A 16,501-nucleotide genomic window follows, 5' to 3' on the forward strand; every position below is an offset into this window, starting at 1 on the left:
TCCTTAAAATTAGAAACCCTTGAAAACTATAATAGACGTCTGAATCTACGGATTTTAAATTTTCCTGTTTCACCTGGAATCGCCCCGATTGATTTCTTGAAAAAATATTTGATGGAAGTTTTGGCTTATCCTCAATCTGCAATTCCGCCGATAAATAACATTTATTATTTACCTGAATCTAAACAATCTAAGGCGAATCCAACAGAAAAAATACAGACACCTGAACTGAATTTACAAGATTTATCAGCATTACTAGAGGAATCTATATCAGAAGTATCAATGCGAAGGACGCTTTTGGTATCATTCGTCTTTGAGCAGGATATGAATGCCTTATTAAGACTTTACTTTAAGAACTCAAATAAAGAATTTTGTGGTCATAAAATCTGAATCTTTCCAGATGTGGTTAGATCCACACAAGATCGTAGAAAAGCATTTCTTGCCTACAGAGAGGAGGTTAAAGCATTGGGAGCTTCCTTTGTATTGGCTTATCCATGCAAATGTTGTATTAAATACCTGGGAAATAAGTACATCTTTTTTGAACCAGGTCAGCTTAAAACGTTTATAGATAGTAAGAAACTGTCCAGATAGTGATTGATGAGTATTAAGAAATAGTATATAAAGCTGGGGGTATACGAGCCAGGCCATAAACGTTAATGTATTACTTTCATGTTTCTCCTTTAACTAGATGTCTCCTCTCCCTATACAATTGTGGTCTAAGAAAGCGATTTATCTTTTCTTTTTTTGTTTATTTTGCCTATTTTTAGAGAAAGCATAATAGTTGTGGAGATTAACATTTATTTTTTCCTTTTTGGATATGGATGAATGATGCTACTTCTCTAATTACTTTGCTGTATTTCCGATTTATAAGTATTATCTTGTAAATTTTGAAAACTTAATAAAGAAATTCAATAAAAATAAATAAATAAATAAAATGAAACCAGGTATAATAACATATCAAGCCATTAGATGTCACTGTCAACAGATTTCAAAGCATGGATCTTACCGTTTACCTGTGCTTTTCCATGTCTAGATGGCAATATACAGAACAACCAGTAGCAAACTACATGTTTCAGTCATGGTGAGAGGGGAGAGGGGGACAGTAATTTTATAACAGGATGCCTATGTAAGAAAAGCTTTCTGAGTGAACTAAAAAAAAAATCTGTGAAAAATGCCAATCAACGAAAAACTATCAATAATCTATCAAATATACAGTATGTGAAAGAACCCTTAGTAGCAACATTCACCCATTCACAAACTACCGGTAATATTGCAACTGTTATAGTGATAATATTGGGTAGTAATTTTTATCAATCATTAGGTTCCATAAATTTGCACCCCTTGTGCCAAAGATTAGTGCTACAAAAATTCAAAATAAATGCAAAATAATAAACTATATTTAAAAGGTTTAAAGAATTATAAAGTCATTAAATGATTACTTACCTTGCTATAGCTGCCAACTGCTTCCAAAGTGATGCTTGAACTTAAAGTCAAATGTTCTTGTAAACACGAAACTGCATTGTTTTAGGACAAAAAAAAACAGTCCAGCTCCTCAGCTGTGCTGCACCACACTTGGCCCCTTTCAAAAACTGGTTGATTCGGCACGGTTTCCTCAGGGACTCAGGTTGACCCGCAGAAAAGATAATGTCTTCAGTTCTCCTCTCCGTGTCCTCTCGCTATGACTCACATCCACTCCAAATGACTGCTGCTATAGGAAAAGGAAAAAGGTCTCTGACTAACACAACCACTACATCTGGAGAAGCAAGGAGGGGGAGGCAGAGGCAAAGCTGGAGGCTCCTGCACTATAGGGTCCTTTTACTAAGGTGGGCTGAAAAATGGGCTGCGCTAGTGTAGGCGTGTGTTTTGGGCGCGTGCAGATCCATTTTTCAGCTCACCTGTAAAAAAGGTCTTTTAAAAATGTTTGCCGAAAATGGACGTGCGGCAAAATAAAAATTGGTGCGCGTCCATTTTGGGTCTGAGACCTTACCGCCAGCCACTGACTTAGCGGTAAGGTCTCACGCGGTAACCGTGCGGTAATCATCTACGTGGGTAGAATGATGATTGCCGCCCGGTTTCCGCCGCGCGCCAGAAAATAAAAATTATTTTCTGGCATGTGTAGCGGACATGTGTAAAAAATGAAATTATCGCCCGGGCCTCATGGTAGCCAGCTTAGTAAAAGGGCCCCTAACTCTTAGATGAAAGCTGGAATGAGAAACAAGCCCACCATTGCATCCTGTAGGGGAGAATTCAGGAGAAAGCAGTACAGAAGATACATTTTGGTTGTACCACAGAAAGGCATATGTCAAGAATCCAACAAACAAACCTGGAGGAGCAGGAAGAGAACAGTTCCCGAAGATTTACCAAGATAAAGAGATTTAGATCACAGTTCCAGTGACGTTCCTGGCCTGGATGGCACCCGGGGCGGAGCGCCTATGCGCCCCCCCCCCCCACGGTGCAGCGCCCCCCCCCCCGGTGAAATGAACCCCCCCCCCCCGGGTGCACGCCCCTGGGGGGGGGGGGTGCCGTGGTGCGCGCCTGCTCCTTCGAGTTTGCTAAACTTCGTTCGTTCGCTGCAGCTCCCTCTGCCCCGGAACAAGAAGTAACCTGTTTGGGGGCAGAGGGAGCTGCAGCGAACGAACGAAGTTTAGCGAACTCGGAGGAGCAGGCGCGTGCCGCGGCACCCCCTAGCGGCGTGCACCCGGGGCGGACCGCCCCCACGCCCTCCCCCTTGGTACGCCACTGCACAGTTCCCTCTGGGAATGAATCGGCTGATATGGACATTGTAACCGAGGGCTCAAAGAGCTCTACAGAAGAAAAGAGACTCTAGGTGCAAAAGAAGTATTTTTGAGCTAACCCCAACTGCATATAGTTTTACCGTTGCCTTATAAAATTCAAGTTTCAGTACAGGCAATCTGAATTTCAGTTTCGGTTACAGTGCCAAAACTGACCCCAAATCCTTTTTCTGCCCAGTTTCAGTTTTGGTCAAAAGGTTATTTTAATTTTTGGCAATGTTTTTGGTTTTGGCCAAAAATGACCATGTGCTTTTTTATGGAAGCCAAAAATGTGTTTTCTCCCATTTGTCTCTGTCCCTCCCTCCCCTCCCCCCTTAACATGGGTTTCCCTTCCTCCTGGAGCACCTTGGGTTTACTTTACAGCCCCTAGTGGTCTAGGTGTGTAGTTAGGGCAGGAGCAATCCCCAGTTAATCCTGCCCATTCCAGCTCTGCTGTCAAAATGGCTGCCAAGACTGGGGCATTGCTATTGTCCTGACTACACCACTAGGCCACAACAAAAAAAATGGAGTGGAGAGGACCAAAGATCAAGAGATCAGTCGCCACACACAAGGGTAAGATGCTCCAGAATAACCTTTATTAGGACCCAACACGGTCCGTGTTTCGGCTATATCAGCCTTCCTCAGGGGTCAATCAATGGATGTTCGATAGTACATCGATTGATGGAGCATTAAATAATCAACTGATTGAAATCACAGGAACCTTGACAAACACTTCGTATAACGCACTGCTGCAAAATAGAACTCAGCAGTGCGTTATACGAAGTGTTTGTCAAGGTTCCTGTGATTTCAATCAGTTGATTATTTAATGCTCCATCAATCGATGTACTATCGAACATCCATTGATTGACCCCTGAGGAAGGCTGATATAGCCGAAACACGGACCGTGTTGGGTCCTAATAAAGGTTATTCTGGAGCATCTTACCCTTGTGTGTGGCGACTGATCTCTTGATCTTTGGCCTTCTCCACTCCATTTTTTTGTTGTGTTCGATTACTGTGGAGAGGGCGAACCCCTCTCTTTTTCTGTACACCACTAGGCCACCAGGGAATGTAAGGTAGTCCGGGGGGAGTGGGCTACTTTTTGTATTCCTTCTTTTTTGGTTTTTTTTTGGTATTGCAATTGCAAGTAATGCAGTTCTGATCTTGCACAGTAGTTTATATAGTAATAGAGTGCTCCAAATTAAAGGTTTTGATACAAAACTTTAGCAGGATTTTGTGTATAAATTTAGGATGATAACCTCCTTAGGAATTAGCCTCTCTGTGGAGTTATGATGTCAGCTGCCACTAGGGTTATCATATTTGTGGAGACAAAAAAGAGGACACAAAATTTCCTTATCCCCCCTCCACCTTCCCCCTGACCCAGTCCCAATTCCTCACCCTGAGTGCACTACAGGTTCACAGTCTTAGCAATTGGACTGGCTATGCCAGAACTCTGTGGTCACGGTGGTGTTGTGGGGGGGAGGGAGGAGGGCCACAGCAGCACAGGCTGAGTGTCTCAGAGTTATTTTAACAGAGTGCCATAGGAATGGTCCTGGTCCTATATCACACTAGTCCAAAAAGGATTGGCTGTACAGTGTCAGGGCTCGGGCTTCCTTCCCTTCTTCCCTCAGCCTCATGGTGCATGTCGTTAGGGGTGAGGGGCAGAGGGCCACTGCGACAGTGAGCCAGGCCCAGTCACAGGTGATTGGAGCAACGGAGCAGCACGCCCAACCTTCCCAAGCAGTGCAGCTTGTGTCAGCTGCAGAAGAGCACAGGGCTGGTAGCTTCCCACCGCTGACAGTCTTGGCTGAGGCAGTTAGGCCGCACTGGAGAGTGGTGAGAAGAAATTCTGGCCTTTTTCCAACCTTCTCTGGATCCTTGGCTGCCAGCTGTGTGCAGTGCACGAGGAAGTTCTTCTTGCTACACGACTCAGCCATACGCACGCACTAGTAGATGTGGTGACGCATGCATGTGTGTCTGCGTTTGCTTTGCCAGAAACCAGACAAATGATCAAAATTAAGAAAACCACCCGGACACCCGACAGTGTTCTGGAAAGGAGGACATGTCTGGGGAAACCTGGATGTATGGTAACCCTAACTGTCACTCCAAGTATGGCACAACATCAGCCACTCTAAAAGCACTGTGGTTTTTAGATTCAGTTTTTGTTGGCTGCAGACCTTGTGTGTGGAGACTATTTTACTTGAAGGTAAAATACGTTTTTTTTCCCAGTATTTTAAATTATTGCATTCTGGCTCGGATTCTGTGAGTTTAACAGAGGGATGCAAACTACAAGCTCAAACAATCCCCAGCGGCCCTCACTGGTGCACATTCACATAACCAGACTTGGGATTTTGGTTTTGGTTTTAGCTGACACCAGCTGATGAGTTTCGGCTGCAGTTTCAGTTTCGGCCAAAAGCTTTCAAACTGTTTATTTTTTTATTTTATTTATTGCATTTGTATCCCACATTTTCCCACCTTTTTGCGGGTTCAGTGTGGCTTACAATATGAGTTAAATGATGGAAATACAATTTGTTACAGATTGGTTATGGATTACATTGTGCAGAGTTATGCGAGACAATCGAGGTGTCGTTAAGGAATGTAACAATGGAACACAAACATTGAAACGTTGGAAGGAGACAATGGGAGCTTAGAGGGCGATAATAAAGCATGAAGACATATGGTTTATATCTTTCTGTGAGTAAAGGTATGAGTGATGTGATATTACGGGAATGAGAGTTCAGAAGTGGATGTATGATGCATTAATGAACAGTAAGTATGGACTTTATGTGTTTTGGTTCTTTCCGTAAATTTTTTCAAAAAGATGGGTCTTCAATAATCTGCGGAAGGAAGCTTGCTCGTGGATCGTTCTTAAGTTGCGCGGCAGTGTATTCCAAAACTGCGTGCTCATGTGAGAAAAGGTTGATGCGTGTAGCGCCTTGTATTTCAAGCCCTTGCAATTGGGGAAGTGGAGGTTAAGGAAGGTTCGGGATGATCTTTTGGCGTTTCTGGGTGGTAAGTCTATTAACTCAGACATGTAGGCTGGGGCTTCGCCATGAATGATTTTGTGGACTAATGTGCATACTTTAAAAGTGACGCGTTCCTTGAGTGGAAGCCAGTGCAGTTTCTCTCGTAATGGTCTTGCACTTTCATATTTTGGCTTTCCAAAGATGAGTCTGGCTGCCGTATTCTGGGCTGTTTGAAGTTTCCTCAGTGTTTGCTCTTTGTAACCTGCGTATAGTGAGTTGCAGTAATCCAGATGGCTGAGTACGAGGGATTGCACTAGGCTGCGAAAGACGGATCTTGGGAAGTATGTTTCAATGGCAGTTTTGGTTTTCACTGAAACTGAAAAAAGCAGTTTTGGTCAGCCTCTAAGTTTGAGTAAATCCTTTGGTTCAGAACATACGTTCTGACCTGGACTGAGTTATTGAGTGCCAGAGGAGTATGGAATGGGTGGATTTATTGTGCCAATGGCCTCCCAGTGTGAACCTCCCAGTGTGAGCTGGTCTCAGCCCTATCTCCCTACAGATTGAAATTTTTTATATAAAGTATTTTTTATATGAAGTAACCTGTCCAATCTAACCTGGGTGAAATAGAATTGCACTTGCAAAACTACAAGGATTTTCCTAAATTCCCTGCCTCGGGGTACAAGCCAGTCTGGATGCAAGGGATGTTCCTGGAAGAAATGTTCTTGCTTCCCTAGTTCTAGCCTACTGGCAAACACCTAACCCGGAACAAAAATACTCATAAGGCAGAAGCTCCAAACAGAAACCCAAATACTGTCGAAGAAAATAGCACAAACCTCTGCAAGATACCACAACAGAAGTTGCACCGACATATGTTGCAAGACCCTGCTGCTACCCACAGAAAGGCGGTCCAAGACCAAGAAAATGTGGCAGAAAGATACAAAAATATTTCACTTCATTTTGGGTGCCACAGGCTCGATTAAAAAGAACTTTCAATCGCACCTGGTTAAGTTGTCTATGCATGTTACATCTTATGAGCTCTAGAAAGAAGCCCTGTTTGGCACAATGCAGCTTCTCCAAGCATTAGCAGTACATTTGAGAGACTGAGATCATACTCCACATACCCTGGTTTAGAAGTGAGGTTCATTCCTGTCATGATATGTGCAAAAGTAACCCATTTGGAGAAATTTTACCCCTGAGAGACATAAAAAATAAAGGTCTACATTCATACTCCTCTATGGGCTCCTTTTACAAAGCTGCGCTACTGATTAGCAGTGTGCCGAATGCAAAAAAAGCCTATTCTGTTCCCATGGGCTTCTTCGCATTGAGCACATCACTAATCGGTAGCGCAGCTTTGTAAAATGAGCCCTGTTTATGTGGTATATACATAGTGCAGAAAATGTGAAAATAACTCTCTCCCTACATTCCACCCCGTGAACTCCGCTCACTGGACAAATCTCTCTTGTCGTCCCCTTCTCCTCCACTGCTAACTCCAGACTTCGTTCCTTTTCCCTCGCGGCACCTTATGCCTGGAATAGACTTCCTGAGGCTGTATGCCTAGCTCCATCTCTACCTGTTTTCAAATCTATGCTGAAAACCCACCTTTTCACCACTGCTTTTGGCTCCTAGCTACTACTCATTTGCCTCCCCTTGTTCCTTCTCACCTAGTACTTCCCTCACCCTTAATTGTCTTGTCTTAATTGACTTAATTGTCTTAATTATCTTAATTGACATCGCCCTTAATTGTCTTGTCTGTCTGTATTACTTTTAGATTGTAAGCTCTATTGAGCAGGGACTGTCTCTCTATGTCAGGTGTTCAGCGCTGCGTGCATCTGGTAGCGCTATACAAATGCTAATAATAATAATAATAATAAAACAGAAAGACAGCTTAGTAAGTGAGAATTTTTCAAAGGAAGATCTCTCTCTTAATGACCTTAAAGTCAGAGGGGCTGATATTTAGACTGCAGGAGGTAGCCAGGTTGCTGCCCATGGTCAGCACTGAGCCCGGATATTCAATGCCAGGTCGTTTCCAGTGACCGGCATTGACTATCTGGGTGTTTCTGATTGGTTTAAATTTAATGAACCAAATTAAAGCGGTTTATAATAAAATCAATAAAAACTGGAAGAATGAAAAAGAATGCCAGTTGTAGATAGGAAAGATCTTATAACATAAATGTCTAGATGTCAGCACTTACACATGTAAGCTCATAATTTCAGAATGTAGATGATGTGTAAATGCTGACATATAGACATGTATGTTTGCCTATTTAGAAAACTACTTATTTATAATGTTTCTCTTTTTTCCTTGATGCTTGGATCCATTACTTTTATTGTGGGCGAAATATATATATATTTTTTGTGGTTGATTGAAAACGTCCCTTGTGATTTTGATTTTTGATTTCTTTGGTCACTGTGTGGAAACTGGTGTATTACAATTAGATAATTTTCATTTTCATTTCTTTGAGCCGTCACAGCTTTGTTCTTTTTTGGATGCAAGAGTTCTTAAGCGAGATTCATAATGGCTATTGGACTTTTAAGAATTAGGTGCGGTTTAAACAGATTCTGGATTTTTTTTCTTTTGGTATATACTTCCTCTCAGGTTATTGTGTATTGGACAGCCCCCCCCCCCCCCCCCCTTCTTGTGGACTAGTGTCTGCATTGTTTGCTTAAAGAGAAGCTTTCCCTAATTATGTTCATTGTAAACTTTTGGCAACTTTCTTCACAAAGTTATCTTTGGAGTATAAATTTGTAATCTTTATAATTAAATAATAATTTTAAAAAGTAACCCCCTAGAGTTTTTTTGCACTTTTTTCAGCAGTCACTTTGAATTTCAACAAAAAATTTTATGTGCTTATTTAGTATTCATACTTACATATTACTATTAAACAACATGTAATTATTTTAAGTTATGTTGCTGTTACTAACATTTTAACATTACTACCTAGCTATTTTTGCTTATTAAAAATGTTTGAGCTAAAACACAGTAAAATAACATCATTCAAACGATACAATTAACAATGTGTCAGAATTTTGCAGTCATTGTGAATGCTCAAAATGTCCACCCTCAGTTTTAACACAGGCCTTTGGGAAGTTCCTAACAGCCTTGTCCATCAGTCCCTGTGACAGGCTGTCCCAGATCATCTGCAGGGCTTCCTTTAGTTCAGCGATTGTTTGCAGCTTTGGGTGGAGCTTGTGCTGTGCCTCCAACATTGCTCCCCAGACATGGTAGACCAAAGGGTTTAGGTCCGGTGAATTTGTTTACAAAAGTCTACATCACTGTGACATCTTCTTATATAATAAAATTCACCCTCAACGTTCTGAGGACACTGACGTCACTTCCGTCATCAAAACGGGTTCGAAGGGTTCGTGGTGATGAAGCCACCGAAATCGCCAACTCAAGGCCCCGCCCTCACATCAAACGTGATGACGTCGAGGGCGGAGCAATGGCGTCACACACCGAGGGCGGAGCAATGGCATACAGTGCGTTCAGGAGGTGCGGAGCAATGGCGTCAGAACGACGAAGGGGTCGGTAGGTAGGGAGGGAGAAGGGGGGTGTTGGGGAGGAAAACCTTGCTAGCGCCCATTTCATTTGCTGCAGAAACGGGCCTCTCTTACTAGTTATTAATAATAAGCTGGTACTCTGGGGGGGGGGGGGGGTTCCAAATAGTGATAGTTTTACAATGTAAACATTTTTGAACACATGAAAATTGCTTGGTACTCATGCTAAAAAGTCTGTAACTTTGTTGTGTTTAAAGATAATCTCATTCTACTTAGCACATAAATGTAGATAGTAACAGCAAATAAAGCTGTAAAATTTCATGTTGAAATTCTAAGTGGTTGCTGAGAAAACAGCAAAAAACTTGTAGAGGGTTACTTTTTTTTCCCCTCACCCTGAAGATGTGTATTCCGCTTCTGAAATGTGTATGTTTTGGCTCCACCCCAGTCCTGCCTTAACCATGTCCAGGCCATACCTCCTTGCATATTCACATGTTCACAATTTGCATATGTAAATCCCAGCTTTCAAAAATTGGGTTTCCTACATTTATTTAACATGCATATGTAAATGCTGGTATTTTACACATATAAATTGTGAATAGAGCTTCTAAAATAACCATTATTATGTGTAATTTTGTTATAGATTAAAATATGTGTTAGCAGCATGAGAAAACAGGTTGCTGAAAACCATGTAGTATGTTAGTTCATACCTTAGATATAACAGTTAGCTTCTTAGTTGATTCCTGTTTTGGAAAATGGTAAAACTGTTAGTAAATGTTCTTATGTTGTACACACATGGCTCAGTTTGCTTCCTCACAGAGTTTGTTTCTGTACTTTGTTGTATTTTGCATGGCTTCCAGGCTGTCCCTTTCTCATGCTAATTTTTCATTCACTCATATTTCTCTCTCTCTATTTTCTCAATCTTGTCAACACCTGAGTTGCCAGCTCATAACCATAATGCTGGTTATATTTCAGGGATATCCTGGAACTGACGATGATACTCGCGGTCCAGTCGGAGAGCCAGGAAAATCAGGTCGACAAGTAAGAACATTTTAAATTCTGATTCCTACTGAAAATTAAATGTATTGCAGTCAGAAGCGTAGCCAGGTTGAAGGCTCCGGGGGAGCAGAGAGCGGACTTCCGACAGTGCCAGCGCATGTTTTAAACACGACGGATCGCATAAAAAATAGGCGCTGTCGGAAGTCCATTTGGGGGCGCGGCCGCTCCCCTGGTGCCCCCCCCCCCAGCTACGCCACTGATTGTAGTGATTCTCCATTACTTATTTAGAATGACATTCATATCCTGCATTATCCCCAACAGAGTTTAGGTTCAATGAGGCTTATAAGCCAGACAATTTAGTACATACATATTACAGTTATAAACAGGGGCGGCCCAAGGCAATCTGCTGCCTGAGGCAGGGATGAGATGGCGCCCCAGTGCCCCCTTCATTGCACCATCCTCCCCGAATCCAGTATCCTTCCACACTCTCTCTGCCAATGCCCTCCTCCCTACCCTACCCTTTTCCGTTTGTTCCCAAAAGGCAGCGGCAGCACCAGTCAGGTGAGTCTAGAGTCTCATTTACTAATGTAAGTTAATGTACATTATTTAACACCAGCTCCATTATTCTCGATGGGGCCTATAACTCACATTAATGCACTCTAGGAAATGGGGCTCGTAATTTATCTAGCACCAGGCTTTATGGATCACTCTATCAGAGCACTCAGAGCAAGATATGACTTAATTAACTGCATACCAACTTCATATCAGTGGAAATAAAATGAAGCGAAAGGATAGATTTACAGGTAATCAAAATCATGTATTATAGTAAAGCAGAATCAAGGCATCATAGCATATCAATAACTAAGCAACACAGAACAACAATAAATAAGAGCCAAACATTGGAGCGAGGGCAAAAGAATAATATAAAAGCAAGAAAACAAAAGCATAATGATACTGTGTAGAATTGATCAGTAGATCCATAAGAACAGTTCAGGGCATCTTTCATGGAGGTTGTAAACTAAGGGAAGTTATCAAGGTGCGGTAAAAGGCAAGCTTTTAACACACCTTGATTTACCACAGGAGACTGCAACCTGTAGTATAACAGCCCCCCTGGTTGCTGACCACCATGTTAAATAAATAATTCTGTTTGTGAGCCACCCTGCAAGCAGTGTTAATCTAGCAGCCTGGAGCATCAGGCCACCAAGCTGCAACCCAATGCTTCCAACTGTGACTTCCAGGCCTCTCACCCCTCCATCCAGAGCACCTCCTTGATTTGGGTCCCCTCCTGATCAAGACCCCTTGATCCAGGCCCTCCCCTCAATCATCTCCCCCCCCCCCAAAGGTTCCCCCCTCACCTCTGAGCCAGTGCCTAGAATTCCTGGTGGTCTAAGGGCTCTCCAGGCAGGAGCAACCCCCAGTCACTTCTACCCTTCCGGTGCCATAAGTCAAAATGGCACCCCTAGCAGTAGTCTCGAGCAAATACCACTAGGGGTCATGTTTCATTATAAGGATAACTCCCTTCCTGAGTATCTAAGAGACAGATGAAATTTAATATGGACAAGTGCACATGGAAGAATAACCCCTGTAACAGGTACAATATGCTGGGCTTTGAGTTAGGAGTCACCACCAAACAAAAAAGATCTCAGAGTCATTATGGAAAATACTACCTCAAGTTCCACTATGTCCAGAGCACTGCATGAAAAAAAAATGTTTTACAACCTGCTTTCGAATTGGTGGTCATTAGTTTCATGGAGTTTCTTGCTGTTGTGCTCAACAGGTTAACCAATCATTCCCCTATTTAACTATTCCCCCTATCCATGATTTTGAAACTTCCGTCATGTCTCCTCTCTGCTGTAATTTCTCCAACCCTAACCTGTTTAGCCTTTCTTCATTACAAAGGTGTGGTATCCTCTTGTAATGTTTGTTACCATTCTCTGGACCTTTTCTAGTACCACTATATCCTTCTGGAGACGGGATGACCAGAGCTGTACCCCACACAGAGATATAATGATATTCTCGGCTTTGTTCTCCATCCCTTTTTGAATAATCTCTAACATTCTATGTGCTTTTTTAACAGTTGTGACACACTGGGCTGAAAATATCAAGGTTTGGACAAGTTCCTGGTAGAAAAATCTATAAAAAATGATTAGCCAGATAGATTTTGGAGAGCCATTGCTCATATTGGAAATGGCTATGAGAACTAGATCTGGTTTTTTGGAATCTGCCAGGGGCTTGCGCTCCAGACTGGTCACTGTCAGTGACAGGATACTGGACTCTATGGACCTTTTCTTATGTTCTCAGTGGTGGACAAGCAGGTCTCTTCTTCCATTACATCACCACTCACAGGTCACAGTTAGGGGCAGCCAGAATTTTCCTCATTTGAACTATGGAGGGAACATTTATGTACGGGACCTAGAGTAACTGATTGGGTTAAAAATTGGTTGAATGGAAGGAGACAGAGGGTAGTGGTAAATGGAGCTTGCGCTGAAGAAAAGGATGTCATCAGTGGAGTACTGCAGGGATCGGTCCTAGGGCTGGCTCTTTTTTAATGTCTTTGTGAGCGATATTGTGGAAGGGTTATCTGGTAAGGTTTGTCTCTTTGTGGATGATATCAAACTCTGCAACAGGGTGGACACCCTAGAGGGCATGAATGACATGAGGAAGGACCTAGTGAAGCTGGAGGAATGGACCGATATTTGGCAACGAAGGTTTAATCCCAAAAAATGCAGGGTCATGCATTTGGGTCACAAGAATCCGAGGGGACAGTACATTGTAGAGGGTGAAGTGCTTCAGTGTATGAAGGAAGAGTGGGACTTGGGGGTGATTGTGTCTGATGACCTTAAAGCTTCCAAACAGGTAGAAAAAGCGGTGGTCAAAGTCAGAAGGATGCATGGGTGCATAAAGAGAGGCATGACCAGCAGGAAAAAGGAGGTGATAATGCCATTGTATAAGTCTCTAGTAAGGCCCCATTTGGAGTACTACGTGCAGTTCTGAAGACCGCATCTACGGAAAGATATAATCAGGATGGAGTCGGTCCAGCGGGCGGCTACAAAATTAGTAAGCGATCTTGAATGCAAAAATTATAGGGACAGGCTAATGAACCTCAACATGTATACAATGGAAGAGAGAATGGAGAGAGGAGACATGATAGAGACGTTTAAATATCTTAAGGGCATTTATGTACAGGAAGAGAGCCTTTTTCAACTGAAGGAGAGCTCTGGAATGAGGGGGCATATGACAAAGTTAAGAGGGAATAGGCTTAGGAGTAATCTAAGGAAGAACTATTTCACAGAAGGGTGGTGGAGGCATGGAATGGCCTCCCGGTGGAGACTGTGGATTCGAAGGCATGGGATAAACACTTGGGATCGCTTAGGAAAAGGAAGAGTTAGGGGTTACAGAAGATGGGCAGATTGGATGGGTCATATGGCCTTTATCTGCCGTCATGTTTCTATGTATCTTGCTATATAAGCAAATTTTGTTTACAGCAAACTAAGTTGTTGGCTCCTGAGCTGTATAGGCCTCCATTGGTGAGCATGAGATTTATTCACAACCCGTTGGCAACAGTACGTCTCAGCGGAAAGATGTAAAGTTTTGAGAGATCCCAGGACATCTTTTCTTTTTCAAAGTAGAACAGAACTTCTCATGGCAAAATTCACCAATCCACTGTACAATATTTGAAAAATATGTCTACACATCAAAGAAGAGCAGATAAGTGATGCTGTGTGAGTAAAATATCAAATTCTGCTCATGATTGCAGGCAGGGTTTACTAGAAATAGCTAGACAGTTGTTGTTGTTGGTTTTTTTTTTTTTTTTTACATCTGGATTTTTCCTCATTTAACTCAGTGCCCAGAATTAGAGTTATGGCTGGTGTTTGCAGTCAAAATCAGAGATTAAGAGGACAAAGGAAAGAAAGAGAGAGAGTGAGAGCGCAAGATTTGTTGGCTAATGTCTACTAACACTGGCTGCCTGTTAATTTTACTTCTAGGCTTTACTGTATGGGACAACTAGAAGGTCTTGTTGAGATGATCACAGTAGGCGGGGCAGTGTGTATTGTAAGAGGGGTATAGAGAGAAAGGAGGGCTCCTGGATTACTCAAATTTTGAAAATGATCAGGAGTAATTTGTATTGAATTTGATAGTGAATAGGTATCCAATGGGCACCAGTCAAAAGCAGTGTGACATGGTTGAATTTTTTTGTGTCAAGTTATAAGTTTAATTGCAGTGTTTTGAATGAGTTGTAGACGTTGTAGCACACATTTTGGAAGACCTGTGTAAAGAGAATTACAGTAGTCTAGTTGTGAAATGACAAAGGAATATGAATTTATGGCAGCAGGGGAAAGAAGTGATTTAATTGAACAGATATGTTTAAGGTGGAAAAAGGTACAGTGCATTACTGAAGTGATATGAGGGAGGGAGGAAGGTAAGTGTTATCAAGGGTGACCCCCAGGACTTTAATGTTATCAGTGAATGTAATAGCAGTAGTTTTTAGATAAATTGGGTTAGTCTACATGCATGGCTTTGATGAGAAAAGAACTGCTTGTGATATCTCGAGGTTAAGCAGTAGACGATGTTGTGAGAGCCAGGAGCAAACCAGGTCTAATTTACACGCTGGTCTCGTTCTCCGTGATGGGCGCTGACAGCGTCACACGATCCAAACGAGCAACTTGGTAAAAGAGTATGAGTAACTCATTAAAAGCCATACTTATAAAAAAAAACACATAAGCTGGATCTAGTTACTCCCATCTCGAGGTCATTTATAAATATGTTAAAAAGCAGCGGTCCCAGCACAGACCCCTGAGGGACCCCACTAACCACCCTTCTCCATCGAGAATAATGGCCATTTAACCCTACTCTCTGCTTCCTATCCTTTAACCAGCTCTTAATCCAGAAGCATAAGAAATAAGATGGGAGAGTTAGAATATGTTGCACTAAATGAAAGATAGATATAATAGGCATTTCTGAGACCTGGTGGAAGGAAGATAACCAATGGGACACTGCCCATACCAGGGTACAAATTATATCACAGTGATCGAATTGGTGGAGGAGTAGCATTATACGTTAAGGAGGGCCTTGAACTGAATAGACTATAAATTCTGTAGGACACAAAATGTATCTTGGAATCCTTATGGATAGAAATTCCATGTGTAAAGGGGGGTATTCTACTGTCTCAAATAACTATCGAGTGGAGCTATATTGTACTAAAATGACATATGGAAAAAGAATACTCACTATATCTCAACAGCCAGGAGGCCCATTGCAGCGAAAGCCCGAAGTCTCTTTATGACCAGGAACAGTCTTTTTCTGCGTGATGCGTCCATCCACAGATGAGCCTCAGAGCTCTGCTGCAACAAGCCCCCCTTTTTATTAAGCTAAAGCTTATTTTCAGAACCAAGGAAAATTACAGAATGCTTGAGAGTTTCTCTGTTTAGGTAAACAAGCCATACTGTGGGAATGTGGTCACATGTTTCCAAGTCCAGGTGGCCAATCTGAACTCAAAAACAAGTTCCATCTTTCCCTTCACATAACAAATTAATTAAAACTGTGTCTTATCTTCTACATTCCAACTTATTTTCACACAATCAAAGTTAAACAATCATTTTTAAACAGAATTACTTCTAATTACAAATACAGACCCCAAGTGCACTTGATGGTCAAGGCAGATAGAGTTGAAAAGCAATCTCTAAAATTCTTTTTATTACATTCCCCCCCTCCCCCAGTTATCCTCTCTGCAATTGTTCACTATCAGTTGGTATGAGTGCTGTTTTGGCTGTGACTGGTATGCTTTCCTATTAATTTTTGTAGTTTCTGTTTTCTCTTGCATTGTTTTTGGATTAATGTTCACCACCCAAATCTGCGAGTTAGTTATGGCAGTATAAACTATAAACTTTGATCTCCTTCCCTTTTTCTGGTTTTCTAGTCTCCCTCTTTTCATTTTTCTCTCTCCTCTCTTGCTTTTAGTTCTTTTCTGATTTTAGGATTTTATGGTAATGATTTTATATTGTAAACCACTTTGATTCTCTTGCCTGAGAGAAACTGAGAGATGGTATATCAAGTATTGAATAAGCATAAACATAAAGGGCCCGATCTTCAGACTGCAGAAGTTAGCTGGGCTGAGCCTGAATATTCAGTGCCGGGCCATTTCCGGTGACCGGCATTGAATATCCAGTTTATTTTTGACTGGTTTCAACTTAAGCGGGCAAGTCAATTATTCAGCGCTGGCCGGTTAAGTCAAAATTGGCCAAAGATAGGCCTATTTCAGCAGCCCAATTTGACCACCAA

General features: G+C 42.0%; 1 protein-coding gene across 3 annotated transcripts in view; it reads left to right on the forward strand.

Moving 5' to 3' along the window:
- Window positions 1-16,501, forward strand: part of COL6A6 (collagen type VI alpha 6 chain) — a 336,531-nt gene that overhangs the window by 204,983 nt on the left and 115,047 nt on the right. For all 3 annotated transcript variants that reach the window (XM_030206331.1, XM_030206323.1, XM_030206339.1), the window contains one exon: window positions 10,199-10,264. In XM_030206331.1, the coding sequence (XP_030062191.1) occupies window positions 10,199-10,264 (66 nt within the window). The remainder of the gene's footprint in view (window positions 1-10,198; window positions 10,265-16,501) is intronic.

Source organism: Microcaecilia unicolor, chromosome 1 (assembly GCF_901765095.1).
Source record: "Microcaecilia unicolor chromosome 1, aMicUni1.1, whole genome shotgun sequence".
NCBI lineage: Eukaryota > Metazoa > Chordata > Amphibia > Gymnophiona > Siphonopidae > Microcaecilia > Microcaecilia unicolor.